The sequence below is a fragment of the Lepus europaeus genome, chromosome 10 (assembly GCF_033115175.1).
Source record: "Lepus europaeus isolate LE1 chromosome 10, mLepTim1.pri, whole genome shotgun sequence".
Lineage (NCBI taxonomy): Eukaryota > Metazoa > Chordata > Mammalia > Lagomorpha > Leporidae > Lepus > Lepus europaeus.
In genome coordinates, this window is record NC_084836.1 from 56,785,687 (window position 1) to 56,803,318 (window position 17,632).

Sequence of the window (17,632 nt, forward strand, 5' to 3'; positions counted from 1 at the left end):
CCAGCTCCCTTCTAATGCACCTGGGAAAGCAGAAGATGGCCCAAGTTCTTGGGTCCCTGCACCTGTGTGGGAGACCCAAAGAAGCTCCTGGCTTCTGCCTGGCCCAGCCCAGACCATTACAGCCATTTGGAGAGTGAACTTACGGACAGAAGATCGATCTTTCTGTCTCTTTCTCTAACTCTGCCCTTCAAATAAATAAAAATCTTTAAAAAAAAAAAAAAAAAAAAACTTAGTTGCCAGTTCTCACTTGGTTAATACAAGACATGGCATCCAATCCCCCACCCTCTGTATTCCACAGCTGATTCACAGAAATGCTTTCTTAGCAATGCCTTGTCTATGTTGTAATTACAAGAATAACAAGTATTCTGCCGAGTCTCAGTGATGTCAGCCTGAAACACAATCTGAAGTATTTCAAAATACTAGAACATGTAACGTCCCTCTGGCACAAACAACAAAAGTCACCAAAAAAACCTGTAGTTCAGCTGACCACAAAAAAGAGGAACTATCTACCCAGCCAAACAGCATGGGACTCCAGAGCAGTGCTGTCTCGAGATTTCCACCTATCAGAACCCACAGGCAAAGGTCATGCATGAAGACTGCTCACACAGAAAGAGGAAGATCCTCTTAGGAGAACAGAAAAATACTTAATTCACTATTAGAGGAATGAAAATCAAGTAAGATGTCTTTACGCACTGAAGTTGGTTTTTTTTCTATTTTAATGACTGCATCCAATAAAGCTAAGAGTGTAATGAAGCCACTCAAAAATATAGCTCTCAATAAAAGGATATATTTACATATATATAGCCCCTGGGGTGAGAGTGACACAGTGGGTTAAGCCACTGCATGGGACGCTCACGTGTCATATTGCAGTGCCTGGGTTCCAGTCCAGCCTCTGCTTGCAATGCAGCCTCCTACTAATGTGAACCCTGGGAGGCAGCAGATGATGACTCGACTTGGCTCACCTATGTGGGTGAGCCAGGCGGAGTTCCTGGCTCTTGACTTCAGCCTGGCCCATGCTGGGCATTGTAGGCATTTGGGGAATGAGCCAGTGAATGAACAATTTCCTTCAAATAAAATTAAAATTAATAAATAAAAATACAGCCATTGGCAATATTTAACTATAGCCATAAAGATGGCCACACTCTCATGTTCAGTTCTATTTTTATTTATTTATCCTTTAAGAATTAATCCATAATGGAAAAGGTTTCATTCCCAAGATGTTCATTACCGTGTTCTTTAGCTGAAATATTAGAAACACCAAATTTTCCAGTATTTGAAGATTAGCATCTACTCAGTAAAATATAGATATCAACATGCAGTGTTGTCTCATAATTCTAAGTTTAAATAGGATTCAAGTTTGTCACTATAATGTTTCTGAAAAAGCTGGAAACAGAATTACTCTGTGATCCAGCAACATTTCCCAGTACACAGCCAAAAGATTGGTAAGCAGAATCTCTAAGAGACATGTGTACATACACGGCAAGAGGTGGAAGCACCAGCAGATACGCAACAAGCGATACAAACCATGGAATGGTACTCGGCCTCCACAAGGAGTGCCAGCACACAGAGGAGCCTTGAGTAACTAAGCCAAACAGTACTGTGTCAAGCATCCAGAGGGGCCAAACGCACATGGCCTACACTCGAGGGCAGGTTTCTACCTGTGCTGTGTTCACCACTCCATCGCCCAGCACCTGACCTAGCACATGGGGAAGACGTCATAAACACCTGGGAAAGGAATTTAGAAAGCTACCCTCACCGGTCTTTTTTTTTTTAAAGATGTATTTATTTTACTCGAAAGTCAGAGTTACTCTGAGAGAGTAGAGACAGACAGAGAGAGGTCTTCCATCCACTGGTTTACTCCCCAGGTGGCCGCAAGGGCTAGAGCTGTACCGATCCAAAGCCAAGAGCCAGGAGTCTCCTCCAGGTCTCCCACACAGGTTCAAGGGCCCAAGGACTTGGACCATCTTCCACTGCTTTCCCAGGCCATAGCAGGGAGCTGGATCAGAAGTGGAGCCGGCACCACAGGCAGCAGCCTTACCCCCCACACCTTTTTAAATTTATTTGAAAGACAGTTACAGAGAGAGGTAGAACCAGAGAGAGAGAGAGAGAGAGAGAGAGAGGTCTTCGTCTGCTGATTCACTCCCCAAATGACCGCAATGGCCAGAGCTGAGCTGAACTGAAGCCAGGAGCCTCCTCCAGGCCTCTTACATGGGTGCAGGGGCACAAGGACTCAGGCCATCTTCCACTGCTTTCTCAGGCCACAGCAGAGAGCTGGATCAAAAGTGGAGCAGCCGGGACTTGAACCGGCGCCTATATGGGATGCCGGCGCTGCAGGTCAGAGCTTTAACCCATTGCACCACAGTGCTGCCCCCCTCCACCAGTCTTACACGCATGTGTGCAACACGCACATGCACACACTGCCCAACCTCCGTTAATCTGAAGAGAACACTTGGTGGCTTACATTCCAAGTGTGTTATATTTAAGATCTGGAAAAAAAAAATCTCTCCTTCTGGTGTCTAATTCTCAAATTCATCCTTTTTCCTCCCCTAATTATCTCACTTTGTTTCGCATCTGGAAAAAGAACTGAGTGCTGCAACACATAATTAGTAAATTATTCTTAGCTGACTGAATCACGCAGCAGCAGTAAGCAATTACGGTCCATAAAGAGTGCATTAAGCTTGCAGTTTAAATCCTGGGAAATGCGGAGCCCTGATCTCTCTGTAAACTGAAGGCTGGCTTGCATTTAGAGTGCCATTAGGACAGTTTGATCCTATTAGCTCATACGTGAAAAAAAGCGGGAAGTTCCAGACACACAAGTTTCACAACCTTTAAATGCTGCCACGGGATAGGCTGAGAAGAAACTACTCCCAGAGGGCAAGTTCTTTTTCAAAAAGAAAGATGTTTCGAGCACGCCTGGCTGCTACCTTCCATTCCCCATCTGCAGCCACCCAGAGGATGGGATTCTGAACCCCTGGCAAAGCACGAGCTCTGCTTTAGCAGCAACACTGTGCAACAGAAATGAAACGCAAGCCACATACATGAGTTGAAGTTTTCCAATAGCCATGTTAAAGAAAAGAAACATAAAATTAATTTCATCTGACTCAATTCATCTCAAGTAGGATCAGTTTAGCAAGTACTAAATACGAATCGATTAGTGTGGTATCTTTTATTCTTTCTTCCATAGTTAGGTCTTTGAAAGCCAGTGTGTATTTTGCCCTCAACACGTTCTGGGTGGGGATTGACTACTGACTGAAACCGCTCAGCTGCAGAATGGCCACTGCTAACTCAGAACCAACTGGAAAACACATTTAAACGTGTGTTTCCAATTTTAATCATTTTTTATGGGCTCTGACAAATTCCTACAGTGTACCTGACCCTCTGCTAAAAAAAATTAACAAGTTGGGGGCTGGCACTGTGGCGTAGCTAAAGCCACACCTGCAGTCCTGGCATCTCATATGGGCGCCAGTTCGAGCCCCAGCTCTTCCACTTCCAACCCAGCTCTCTGCTATGGCCTGGGAAAGCAGTGGAAGATGGCCCAAGTCCTTGGGCCCCTGCACCTGAGTAGGAGACCTGGAAGAAACTCCTGGCTCCTGGCTTCGGATCAGCTCAGCTCCAGCCGTTGCAGCCATTTGGGGAGTGAACCAGCGGGTGGAAGACCTTTCTCTGTCACTCCCTCTGTGTGTAACTCCACCTCTCAAATACGTAAGACTTTTTAAAAAAATTAAACAAAAACTTTTGTACTAGTCAGGGGCCAAACCAGAATTATTAAGCTAGGGGGGAAAAAGGGAAAATAAACCAAACATCATTAAGTTTTTGGTTAGTTATTAGCCACAGTTTGGATGGCTCTGCTCAGTTACTCTCTGTTTAACACATTTTCAATCCCTTATGATGCAGAAGACACTCATGTCCTGACTGAACATGCTCCATCTTAGCACAAAGGCCACTAATGAACAATTTCACAGGGATATAATTCTATCTCAATAGAAGTATAGTTGGGGCCAGCGTAGTGGCATAGCAGGTAAAGCCGTGGCCTCCTGTGTCAGCATCCCATAGGGACACCGGTTCGAGACCCGGCTGCCTTTTTTTTTTTTTTTTTCTTTTACAGGCAGAGTGGACAGTGAGAGAGAGAGAGACAGAGAGAAAGGTTTTCCTTTGCCGTTGGTTCACCCTCCAATGGCCACTGCGGCCGGCACACAGCAGCCGGCGCACCGCGCTGATCCGAAGCCAGGAGCCAGGTGCTTCTCCTGGTCTCCCATGGGGTGTAGGGCCCAAGCACTTGGGCCATCCTCCACTGCACTCCCGGGCCATAGCAGAGCTGGTCTGGAAGAAGGGCAACCGGGACAGAATCCAGTGCCCCGACCAGGACTAAAACCCGGTGTGCCGGCGCCGCTAGGCGGAGGACTAGCCCGTTGAGCCACAGCACCGGCCCCGGCTGCTTTCAATCCAGCTCTCTGCTACGGCCTGGGAAAGCAGTGGAAGGTGGTCCAAGTCCTTAGGCCCTTGCACCCGCATGGGAGACCAGGAAGAAGCTCCACGCTCCTGGCTCCTGGCTTTGGATCAGCATAGCTCCAGCTGTTGTATCCAGTAGGGGAGTGAACCAGCAGATGGAAGACCTCTGTCTGTCTCTCTCTCTCTCTCTGATTTTCAAATACATAAATCTTTAAAAAAAAAAAAAAGGTATAGTTTTCCCACACTTTACAGAACAGGTGTGTGTTTCTGAAAAACTACAAAAAGTTCAGTTTCCCTAGACAAGCTAAAGGAGCGAGCTTTTTAAAGGAAAACAGATAGTTTGTCTATTTCGCAAGCTCTTTACAAATGTATTACTGAAGCAGGAACTGTGGAAGAGCAGGTTGAGCCCTGCCTGGGAGGCCCACGTGACATCACAAGGCAGGTTCAAGTCCCGGTTGCTTCACTTCCAATCCAGCTGTCCGCTAATGCACTGGGAAAGGCAGCAAAGGATGGTTGGTGTACTTGCCCCCATGTGACCGACCAGGATGGTGCTGCTGGCTCCTGACGTCAGCCTGGCCCAGCCCCAGGAGGTGTAGGCATTTGCAGAGCCGATGGGAGATAGCACACATGCACTCTCTCTCTCTGCCTCTGTCTCTTCTCTCCCTCTCTGTTACTTCACCTTTCAAATAAATACGTAAATAGGGACTTTATTTTGTTCACTACTCTATCCCAGAGCCTCAAACAGTGTAAGCCATAAAGTTGGCATTCAATAAATTGTTGACTGAATGAATGATCTGATTTCTTAAAACAAGGGGAAATACAGAGGTAGTAATAACAGACCCCACCAATACCATCCATCTTTAAACGACTACGACCTCTAAGACCTAGTGAAGACCTGGTGGGGTATACATTTGTTTATAAGAGAACTAACAAACTTCTACTTTGCATATGGTCTTGTCTAAATACTGAGTTTGTGGATTCAAAAGGCTTCCATAGCCTAGGCAGCTCCTGTCAAGAGCCTCGGGTGATCACTGACGTCATACACAAGAGTTAACTGTTAAATTAACAACAGGAGTCACTGTGCACTAACTTCCCAAGCAGGACCTCCGTCCTCAAAGAGTTGTATTTGAGAGTTAATAATAAATCTTGTGCTCAAAGATTTACTTTGTTTTAGTGTATTATGTGAAGGATATTCTTGTCGCTCATAATTTTTAGTTATGTCTAAGTGCTTGGGCTCTTCTTTAAATTTAATTCAGTTTCTCAAAAAAAAAAAAAATTGCTTAAAAAAAAGTGAATTCAACTTCGAGATGCAATGACTTTGACCAGTCCTTATCTCAATTGTTAAGGAACAGTTTATTTTGTTCACACAATTTGTTGAACTCTTAGTATAGAGTTTATCTTCTGTGTATAAAGTTAACTGAAAATAGAGCTTAGTAAAAAAATAAGACTGGGAATAGGAGAGGGATGAGGAAGAGGGGTGGGAGCGTAGGTGAGAGGAAGGGTACAGTGGGAAGAATCACTAAGTTCCTAAATTTGTATTTATGAAATGCATGAATTTTGTATTCCTTAAATAAAAGGTTTGGGGGGGGGGGCGGCACTATGGCATGGCAGGTAAAGCCACCACCTGCAGTGCTGGCATCCCATAAGGGTGCCAGTTCAAATCCTGGCTGCTCCACTTCCGATCTCGCTCTCTGCTATGGCCTGGGAAAGCAGTAGAAGACGGCCCAGGTCCTTGGGCCCCTGCACTCACATGGGAGACCCGGAAGAGGTTCCTGGTTTCAGATCAGCTCAGCTCCAACCACCTGGGTAATGAACCAGTAGATGGAAGACCTCTCTCTGTCTCTACCTCTCTGTGTAACTCTTTCAAATAAATAAAATAAATATTTAAAAAAATAAAACAAAAAAGGGGCTCATGCTGTGGCATAACGCAATAAGCCGCCACCTGTGATGCCAGCAGTCCATAAAGGCATCAGTTCAAATCCCAGCTACTCCATTTCCAATCTAGCTCTTGACTAATACAGCTGGGAAAGTAGCAGCAGATGACCCAAGTCCTTGGGTCCTGCACCCATGTGGGAGACCCAGATGAAGCTCCTGGATCCGGGCTTTGGCCTGGCCCAGCCCTGGCTGTTGGAGCCATCTGGGTAGTGAACCAGCAGATGGAGATCTCTCTCTCCCTCTCTAACTCTGCCTTTCAAATAATTAAAATAGATGTTAAAAAAAAAAAAATTAAGAAAGAAAAGGAAACCGTTCCAGTCCCTGCCACCGACAGGGGAGACCCAGGAGTTCTTGGCTCCCGGCTTCAGCCTGGCCCAGCCCAAGCTGTTACAGACATGTGGGCAGTGAACCAGCAGGTGGAAGATCTCTCTGGCTCTTTCTTTCTGTCTACCCTATCTCCTGCTCTGTTTGTCTGCCTTTCAAGTGAATCAACTTATGCACTGTAAAATTATAATCCTGCTATGAAGGGAACGAATGGGGGGGGGGCTTTTAGAAGGGAGGGGTGCCTTTTTAGATGGGTGGTTCTGGAAGAATTCTTCGTGAAGATGACAATCAAGCTGACGCATGAAGAAGAATGGCGGGCAGCAACTCCAGGCCTCAGCTCTGAGCTGGGGAATAACTGGGATTGTGAAAGGCACCTGAGAAAAGGCTAAATGACCACCGTCCTAGGTACATGCTGCTATTTAAAGCCTGTTCATATCAGAGGGGTCTGGTAACACAGGCAATGCTTGTTTAGTCCTAAGAATAAATTTCAAAATGTTTAAAAGAAAATTTCTGGGGTACCATTTGGCACAGCAAGTAAAAAAAGGAAGGATGCCCACATCCCATATCAGAGAACCAGCTCCACTCCAAAGTCCAGCTTCCTGCTAATGCACATGGAGTCCCAGCCACCTACATGGGGTTCCTGGCCATTACAGGCATTTGGAGAGAAGATTCTCCCTTTCCTCTCCCCCTCTCCCTCCCCCTCCTTTTCTCCCTCCCTGCCTTCAAATAACATTTTAATTAAGGGAAAAAAAGAATAAAACTTCCTTCTAGGCAATGCACTAGAGTACTTCAAAAGTTCATAGAAAATAAATTTAAAAGTTTTTTTTTTTTTTTTGGGGGGGAACCAAAAAAATTACTTTAAATCCATGCATATGTGAGGTTCTCAAAAAGCTCATGGAAAATGTATATAATGAAAAAAGTATGCCTGAATTTCAATCATTTTGCACCAAAATAGACACGTTTCAACTCCACGTTCCAGGAACTTTGTGAAGCAGCCCAAGTGCAGCTCTTCAATGAGCTGGGGGTACACACAGGCCGAGTCACTGAGCCAGCCAGGCTGTGTCTCGGAAGCGCCTCTGCACATGCATCTATCCTGGGCCCTACTCTCTCTGTTCATCATTCCTTCTGAAGAGAGACTGCTCACCAGTGGCCTTGGATCAGATGAGTCTCTAACGGGAGCCTTGTCAGGAGGCAGCCAACAGGCTGGGGAGGTGGGGGCGCAAGGGCTGATGCTCTGGGCTAAGGAAGAGCTGGAGATCAGGCCACAGCAGAGCGCATCCGGCCAGGCTCGCTCCTCTCAGAGAAAGAATGTTAACAGGACGACAGGCACTGACTGCCAAAGGAAATCTAAAAAGAATAACCACATTATTGGATATTTTTAGCCGTTCTTCTCATAAATGTTTTGTGTCACTGCTTCCCAAATAACTCTAATCTTGCAAGTTAGCCAGAAGAAGAAATGAGGTGAAGAGCATATTGCATACATATGAGGCTGCAGAAGACTGGCGACTGATTTTCTCATGGAAGTCAGTTAAAGGAATAGGCCCTTGTGAGTTCTGCTCACACAAACACAAAATTCCAACGGATTAATACTGTGTCATTGGAGCCGGCACTGTGGCATAGCAGATAAAGCTGCCGCCTGCAGTGCTGGCATCCCACATGGGCGCCGGTTTGAGTTCCAGCTGCACCACTTCGGATCCAGCTCTCTGCTATGGCCTGGGAAAGCAGTAGAGGATGGCCCAACTCCTTGGGCCCTTGAACCCACGTAAGAGACCCAGAAGAAGCTCCTGGCTTTGGATCAGCTCAGCTCTAGCCATTGTGGTCTTTGGGGAGTGAACCAGTGGATGGAAGACCTCTGGTGCGTATGTGTGTCTAACTCTTTCGAATAAATAAATCTTTTTTTTTTTTTTTTTTTTTAAAGAAAGTCTTCCATGTGGGAGATCCAGATGAAGCTCCTGGCTTTGGCCTGGTCCACCTCCTGCTATGGCAGCCATTTAGGGAGTGAACCAGTGGATGGAAGCTCTCATTCTTTCTCTTCCTCTTCCTGTATCTCTTCCTCTGAAGAGTGTGTACCTCTGATTTTTAAATAAAAAATAAATAAATCTTTAAAAAAAGTTGATATCACCAAAATATCTTTGATATAATAAACTGCTATTCTTTATGACCTTATAATCTGCCTCCATAAGTTACAGTGCAAACACTTATAGAAGAGTACAGTTCATTACTGCTGAATCTAACAAGATATAACCAAATAAAAAGCCACAAAAACATTTGAATGTAGGTATTGCAGCGCAGTGGATTAAGCCACTGCCTGTGACACCAGCATCCCATATGGGCAGCAGTTTGAATCCCGGCTGCTCCACTTCTGATCCAACTCCCCACTAATGCACCTGGAAAAGCAGCAGAAGATGGCACAAGTGCTTGGACCCCTGCACCCACGTGGGAGACCCAGATGAAGCTCCTGGCTTCCACCCAGTCTTGGCCATTGTGGCCATTTGAGGAGTGAATCAGCAGATGGAAGATCTCTATCTCTTTGTAACTCTGCCTTCCAAACTAATAAATAAATCTTTAAAAAAAAATTCAAATAATAACAAGAAAACTCAAAGGACAAACATGAGGCCTGCTATGTGGAATCGCACAGGCTTGCTTTATAAACATTTCTTCAGCATTGTAGTTTTTCAGAAAGTATGGGTGGTCAGAAATCAATATCAAATTGCTCAAGACTTCTTGACTGTTCTACTTCCAAAACAAAAAAGTCTCTCATTTTCTTTTTGTTTTTAAAGATTATTTTTACAGGGCCAGCATCGTGGCACATCGCCGTTTGATGCCGGTATCCCAATGAGCATGGGTTCAAGTACCAGCTGCACCACTTCCAGTCCAGACCCCTGCCAGTAGGCCTGAGAAGGCAGCAGAAGGTGGCCCAAGTACATGAGCCCCTGCCACCCACATGTAAGACCTGAATGGAATTCCAAGCTCCTGCCTTTGGCTTGGCCCAACCTTGATGTTGTAGCCAACTAGGGAGTGAACCAGCAAATGGAAACTCTTCTCTCCCTCTCTGCTTTTCAATTAAAAAAATTCTTTTAACTTTTTTTAAAATTTGTTTATTTGAATGGCAGAGTAACATAGACTGATGTTCCATCTCTTAGAGATCTTCCATCCACTGGTTCATTCCCCAGCTGGCCACAACAGCTGGGGCTAGGCCTGCTTTCCCAGGTGCCTTAGCAGGGAGCTGGATCAGAAGCAAAGCAGCACTCAACGTGGGACAATATGCGATGCTGGAGTCGCGAGCAGCAGCTTCCCTCTGCACCACAACGCCTGACTCTCATTTTGTTAATTCTATTAACTACCAAAGGTTCAGGAATCAGGAGATCACCTGAGCTGGGAGGGAAGCCACGCCCTAACAGTCTGTGTTAATAACTTCAGATCCTTCCTACTGTTTGGAAATCGGAACGTGTCCTGTATTCATAGGCAGCTTGATTTTGTTGGGAAACCAGAAAAAGCAAATTATGAACTATCTACATTTCTGGCTCTGTTTAAATCAACAATTAGGTGGATAATTTGAAACAGAGCAAACCCAGAGACATGAATTAGAAACGCTGTAACGATGACATACGCTGGGGAAGGGAGCAAACCCTGAAGAAATTCCTATACGGAGAGGGTAAACGTTCATACTTGCAAAGGGAAAATGGAACTTTTAAATGATTTTTAATAGCTGAGAGGTCATTAAAAAAAAAAAGAGAGATTGGAATCTGAGTCAGAAAAACCTAACTTCCAGGCTTCCTGCTCTCTGCGTGTGGTCCTTTATGCAATCACTTCAAAACCTCACCTTGCATTAGGTTAATGCTCCAGAGCGAGCCCGGGAAAATCACGTGATCCCATACATTTGAAAGCAGTCAAGTCTCAATCACCATCAACCAAGAAGACATTTGCTCATGCAGCGACCTTTGGGTGGCGGGTAGAGACCAAGCCCTGGGACACAGCAATGACCAGGACACGAAAACAAGGCCATATGTTGGTTCCCTTTTCCTCCTTTCTTTCTTGTTAAGAGGACAGGGTAAAAAACAAGAAACGGTAACATTTTTTCCCCTTTGTTATTATGCAGGATGCAGAGCAGTTGGGCTACATTCCCTTGCCTGGCAAGAGAAGAAAGAAATTCCCCACCACCACCACCACACACACACACCCCTTCTCCCCATCCTGCGTTTACCACAAACACCTTGATCTCCCTGGGTGTTTTCAAGACTTCTAGAAACCACCAAGTGGTACAGCATCAGGAAAAAAAAAAAAATCACTACCAGCAATAATACATCCTTAAGCCACACCTCTCTTTGCATTTCCTAAGATAATCTCACTACTACACAGTATGCTAGATCTTCTTAGAAAAATCAGCCCAATAAAATGAGAACAGCTTATCTAGCCCTAGGTGATAGCAATGTTCTACGTTAATGAGTGCTTTGCAGCTCACTCGGGCAGTGCCTACACTAAATAAAACAGGAGTGATCCAGAGATGATTAGCATGGTCCCTGGGCAAGGATGACAAGCAAATCTGTAAAGTGTTCTGTAATTCCTGGAAAAGGAAGAAAAGATAAAAATAAATAATAAAGAAAAAGTGCTTTGCTCCGTACGTTTTACTTCCTTACTTTGAGAATCTTCCCAGGAATTTAAAAGTCACTTCTGTCAACAAACCAAGACGCCCACTGAAGGTGTTCAGAGTCAGAACACCTTCTCCTCCTGGCCTGGGAGCCTACACCTCACTCAGCACCTCCCACGGGTTATGGCAGAGAACAGATGCAGTCAATAAAGCCTCGGGATACCCATATCAAGCTCTTCAAGCAATAAACTGGGTCGTGCTGTCTTGATCTGCAGCACGATCTTCCACAATACATGTCAGACTAAGTCTACATACTAAGTGAGCAACACCGTATGAATACTACATGTTGAACATAACCATCAGTGCGCGTAACACAGAAACGCTTTGCATGTATAAACCTAGGGGAGATGCTGTCCTTGCTTTTTAAAGCACCAAGGGATTCTCACGCCATGCCACGGAAATATTCCTCAGCCCTTGGGAGGGGGGGATCCAGGCCTGCAGAACCCAAGAACCAGTGCGTTTCCTGCAGCACAATCAGCTCCTTGAGACACGTCAAACGGTCACAGCAACTAAGTGGAAACAGAAAACAGCAAGCGGAGAAGGGAAAGAAAGAGGAGGCCAAGAGGGTTTAAAAAAAAAAAAAAGTGAAAAAAGCCCAAGCAGTCTCAAGGAGATGGGCGGGGGGGGGGGGGGGGGGGTACTTCTGACTTCCAAACTCGTGTCAGTAGCACGCGCCCTAGTGAAAAGAGGTCACTCAGCGTCCAGGGAGGAACAATAGACGCGGGACAGGCGACAAGGGCGCCCCGGGATTAAGTGTCGCCGCTGAATGAGGGCACTCGGCTGCACGCTGGCCCTCCCCCGGGCCCCTCTCTCCTCCCCTCGGGCTTCGGATCTGGCATTTAAGCCGCCGCAAAGACTAGAACTTCCCGATCTTGGAAGGAAATCTGACCTCACAAAGTCGTTAAATAAACTTTTAAAAGTCTGGCCAGAACGACCCCCCCCCACCCCACCCCCCGCCCTACTCCACACACACACACACACACACACACACAACCAACTCATCCCGGGCCCCGGAGCAATTTTTCCTGCTTCTACCCCGTCGACCAAGAGCAGCAAACGCGCTCGGCCGCGGCGGTGGGCGCGCGGGGCCGGGGGCGGCGGAGCGGAGCGCCGCACCGGCCAGGTCCGGCCGAAGCGCCCCGCTGCGGGAAGGCCTCCCGCGCACAGGGCGGCCAAACTGGCACAAGTTCCCTTCCCAAGTCAGGCTTCCCACGGCGCGCTTCCTCCAAAAAAGGAAGAAACCGGCCGAAAGCTTCGCCCGCGCCCTCGACAATTTACCTAGCGCCACAGTTTGTTTGCCAAACAGTCGAGACACCTATAAACTTGACTTTACAGGAAACGCACACCCTCCCATCCCGCAACCGACACCGGGCCGGCGCCCTCGGGCCCCGGCCCCCTCCCCCACCAGCGTGCCCGGACCCGGAGGAGGCGGAGGCCAGGTCACCGCGGCCACCTCAGGCGACCACACGGTTCTCCCAAGCCACCCGGGGGGAGGGCACAGGCCACGGGGCGGACCATCAGGGAGCCTCTGCGAGGGGACCCGACCGCCGACCCGGCCGGGGCACGAAGGGGGACCCCCCCCCCGGCTCTCGGAACCCCAGGCGGGGCCATCTGGCGCGGAAGGCGGCGGCAGCAGCAGCCGGCCCTCGGCCTCGCCCGCTTCCTTATCCTGCCGCGGCCTCGGGCGACCCACGCCCACAGGCAGCACAGGCTCCCAGCAGGACCCCGAGACCCCCGCCCCCCCAAAGCAGGGGCCGCGTCTACGCCCCCCCCTCCTTCCCGGCGAGCATCCGCCGCGCGCCCCGCCGGAGACACGTGGAGTAGGAGCTGGGGGCGCCGTCTGCAGCGGCCGCCGCGCAAGCCACTCACTTGCTGGCCCGCGCGGGGCTTGCCCTGCGGCGCTCTCCGGAAGAAGGAGGTCCTGGCGGTGAAGAAGAAGTCCTCGGCGTCCTCCTCCAGGCTGCTGTAGCCGCTGCTCATGCTGCTGGTGCCGGGGCGCAGGCGGCCACGCAGCGGGTGCCGCGCCCGCCCGCCCCGCGAGGTTCCCGGCGCGCGGCCCCGAGCCGCCTGCGGGCCGTCCTGCTGCAGCTGCGGCCGCCGCTCCACCAGCCAGCCGGCCGTCCGGGCCCCTCCCGCCGCCGCCTGCCCGCCCGGCTCCCGGCGCGGCCCCGCCTCCTGAGGCCCCGCCCCGCCGGGGGGCTGTCCCGGCCAGGCCCCGCCCCCGCGTGGCCGCAGGTGGGAGGGGCCCGGCCCGCCCCCTCCGGGCGCGTGGAACACGGAAAGCCCCCTTCGGAGCTGGGCTTCGGGGCGCCACCCCGGCCTCCCGGAAACCGCGGAGGCCTCCGCCCGCCCTCCGCTCGGCTCGCTGCAGTTTCGGGGTTGGGGGCAGGGCAGGGGGCTTTCTCCGCGGTCCGGGGTCCTGCTGCGGGGCCGCGGGATGGAAGGGTTGCCCGGCCTAGGGGAGGAACCCGATGCTCGCGGGCGCCCTGCAGCAGCTGCAGCGCCAGGCCCTCGACCCCGGCAGTGAGCGGACGTGGACATGGGACGGGAGGGGATGAAAACGTGCTTTCTGGGCACTCCCTTGCTTTTGGATCTCACCATGACCCCCTTCTCTCTAGCAAGGGCCATTCCCACAGGACGACGGCCGAGATCGCCGTGAGCTTAGAGCCCGCCGGGTGCCCAGGGGACTGGACTAGTTCCATAGTTAGCACTCGAGTTCTCGTTAGTTAAACGTGTTTTGTAAATGTCCCTTTCCGCGGTCACCTACGAGGCCTGGTTTAAATGGTGGGGGTAAAGTGATCAGGGAGTTTTGTTCGCCAAGTGCGAAAAGAAAAAAGTTTCCATAGTTTATATAAAGTCCTTCCCCTCAGCTAATCCACTTTTTAAATGCAAGGCTTTTTGGTGTTTTTTGTTTTTTTTCCTTCAGGCTGCCAGAGCACCAGTCTTTTACTCTGCTATAGTAAGCAGAGCTTACCTTAGGAGGGGAAGAGAGGGGCTAAACAGGACAAAGCGTTCTCCCTTTATAGCCAGACCTTCTCCCAGGATCTCCTTTCTTCGACCAAACTACTCTGTAAGGTGGTTAGTGCTGTTGTAGCATACCCTTGAGGCTTGGAGAGAGGAGAGTGGGGAGCTGGTGGCACTGCTGGGACCACTCTGGGTGGGCTGCTCTGTTCACATATCCTCCTGGGCTCTCAGCCAGGTCTCTGCAGAGCACTGGGAGGCACAGCGGGACCCGAGGTGACATGGAGAATGGCGCACGTGCCATCCTATACCCAGGCAGAAAGAAGCCTTTTTCTCTCTGTCTCTCTCTCTCTCTCTCACTGTCCACTCTGCCTGTCAAAAGAAAAAAAATTTAAAAAAAAAGAAAGGAAGAAAGAAGCCTTGCAGAAGTCTCTCGCTTCAGGCTTAGGCGTCCAGCTTGCAATATGATTTGCAACTCCAGAAGGTGGACTTAGACCACAGCCCATTGTAAACATTTTGCAGCTTTAAAGGCCACCAGCCAACTACCGAATGATTAGAAACCAGCAATTCTAACCGCAGGGTGCTTTGCCCTGTGTGTACTGTACACGTAACCCAGTCTAAGGGGATGAGGTGATTTGCTTACTGCAAAGAGTGTTTTTAATTTGATTTCCATTATTTCATGATTCAGATACTACCATTCATTATCACAGTCCTCGCTAATGTAGAAGTAATGTGTGTATCAAAGGATTTAAATAACTTGTTTTACTGTAGATAGAAAAGGGAAATCAGTTCACCTAGAACAAACTATTTTAAAGTTTCTGCATACTTCCGGAGAAGATATTAAAGGGAAAAAGACACTAAAGTGCTTTATCCACCACCACACCATGAAAAATGACTTTTATCACATGATTTTTAAGTTCCAAAGGACTGAATTAATTTTTATATCCATGAGCACACCATCAAAATCAGTTATAGAAAAAAAGCAGGACTGAATCATGAAGAAAAAGTACTGCTCTTAAGCAACAAAAAGCAAAAAACACAAATAAAGCAAGGAAGAGTTGGCATTTTGTTTCCTAAAGGCAGCATAATAATATTTCTATATTTTTCTGATAGCATTTTGTTTTGGTTTTAGTTTTGTTTATGAGGTAGGAAGATAGGCAAACGGAGATTTGCCATCCACCGATTCACTTCTCAAAGTCAGGAACCAGGAGACTAACCAGTCTGCTCTGTGGGTGGTGGGGACCCAGCTACCTGAGCCATCACCTGCTGCCTCCCGGAGTGCACATTAGCAGGAAGCTGGAATTAAGAACCTAGCAATGACACAAACCCAGGCACAGCCAAACAGAACGTGGGCCTCTTAACCGGCAACTTAACCATTGGACCAAATACCCACTGCTACTGGTATAATTTTTAAAGAAAATATCATGAACTTCAAATTTAGCTTGTGAAACTAGTATTTGTAAAAATTCAAAACATCAGGCCAGCGCCGTGGCTCAACAGGCTAATCCTCCGCCTTGCAGCGCCGGCACACCAGGTTCTAGTCCCGGTCGGGGCTCCGGATTCTGTCCCGGTTGCCCCTCTTCCAGGCCAGCTCTCTGCTGTGGCCAGGGAGTGCAGTGGAGGATGGCCCAAGTGCTTGGGCCCTGCACCCCGTGGGAGACCAGGAGAAGCACCTGGCTCCTGCCATCGGATCAGTGAGGTACGCCGCCACAGCGCGCCAGCCACGGCGGCCATTGGAGGGTGAACCAACGGCAAAAGGAAGACCTTTCTCTCTGTCTCTCTCTCACTGTCCACTCTGCCTGTCAAAAAAAAAAAAAAATTCAAGACATCACGCTAAGAACTAGACATTTTTAACATTAAAATTCAGAGAAGGGATGGAATAAGTTTTTTGAAAGTATGCAACCAAATTCAGTGTTTATAGGACTTATAGTCAAAACCAGGAATTGAATATTTAAATGGACCTCATAAATATTCCAGTGATAAAAAAAATCCTAATGATTTAGATTTATAGCCTAGTAGTCTTTTATTTTATGTTAAATAGAGAATACATTTAATATATTTAAAAATAAATGCATACAAATATTCTAACACATACAAATGTCCTGGAATTTTAGTCATCCTCTCTATTCAGTCATTTCCCTTAAATTAATGTAAAAGGAGAAGTTTATTAACAGTTTTAAGTCTTTTTGATCACTAGATAAGCCATCATGAGAAAAAATATCCTATTACTGTGCTTACCAATCAAAACCTTAAATCATATTCAGATTCTTCCAGTGCTGTGTATCCAACTCCACAAATAGAAATGCAGAATGTACAAAAATTTTAGGCACAGACTACCTTTCGACTAAATACATTTAGAAATACAAATTTCCTTTTGTCAGCTTCTAGTAAACACATCACAACATCAGCAGAAAGTATTTCTAGATTTAACTGCAAAACTGTTAATATTACTACAGACACACACACACACACACATGCAGATACATATATTCATAGTTCTTTAACATGTTAAATTATGTTAACATGTTAGAAAGCAATAAGCACTCTCACATAAGTCATAGAAGAGAGATACAGAATATGTTACATACTCTGGTTATTGAAACTCTCCCTGAGGAGGTTTGGGTAAATGTGTAGGTGAGGGAGCTAGCCATGCAGATATCTGTGGGAAAAGCATTTCAGGCAGAGAGAGGAGTGAGTGCAAAGGCCCGGAGGCAGGTGTGTGCTTGGTGTGTTCCAAGGAGAGCCAGTGTACCTGAAGTGGGCAAATGTAGGGGAGAATGGCAGGAATTTTTATCAAAAAGGAAATAGGAATAAAGAGATTACTATGCCTATAACAACTTGGAGGCAGGTTACAGACTTTGGTTTGGTCTTGGTTTGTACTCTGCTTTGAGAAATCACTGGAGGTTGTAAACAAAGAAACCACAATATATGCTTTACCTTTTTAAAGGGCCCCTTTGGTTGCTGAGTGGAGAAGAGACAGTTAAGGCTTATGAAAACCCAAGCAAATGAAAACAAGCTTCCTTCTTCACTTGTGAGATTGGCAAATATTTTTAAAGAAGGTCGTGAAGCAGCATGCCTAGTATAATTACATTTGTGTGATTATGATCATAGGTAGTATTCTCTGTAAGTAGTTTTATACATTCACCATCTTTTTTAAAAAAATATTTACTTATTTATTTATTGGAAAGGCAGAGTTACACAGAGGCAGAGAGAGAGAGAAAGGTCTTCAATCTGCTGGTTCACTCCCTAGATGGCTACAATGGCTGGAGCTGGGCCGATCCAAAGCCAGGAGCCAAGAGCTTCTTCCATGGCCCT

General features: G+C 47.5%; 1 protein-coding gene and 1 pseudogene across 1 annotated transcript in view; one reads left to right on the forward strand and one right to left on the reverse strand.

The window, feature by feature from the left end:
- Nucleotides 1-13,397, reverse strand: part of RASSF3 (Ras association domain family member 3) — a 74,027-nt gene extending 60,630 nt beyond the window's left edge. Inside the window, exon 1 of the mRNA XM_062203299.1 lies at nt 13,226-13,397. Within this exon, the coding sequence (XP_062059283.1) occupies nt 13,226-13,336 (111 nt within the window). The 5' untranslated portion in view covers nt 13,337-13,397. The remainder of the gene's footprint in view (nt 1-13,225) is intronic.
- Nucleotides 11,175-11,273, forward strand: LOC133769238 (U6 spliceosomal RNA; annotated as a pseudogene).
- Nucleotides 13,398-17,632: the final 4,235 nt, after the last annotated feature.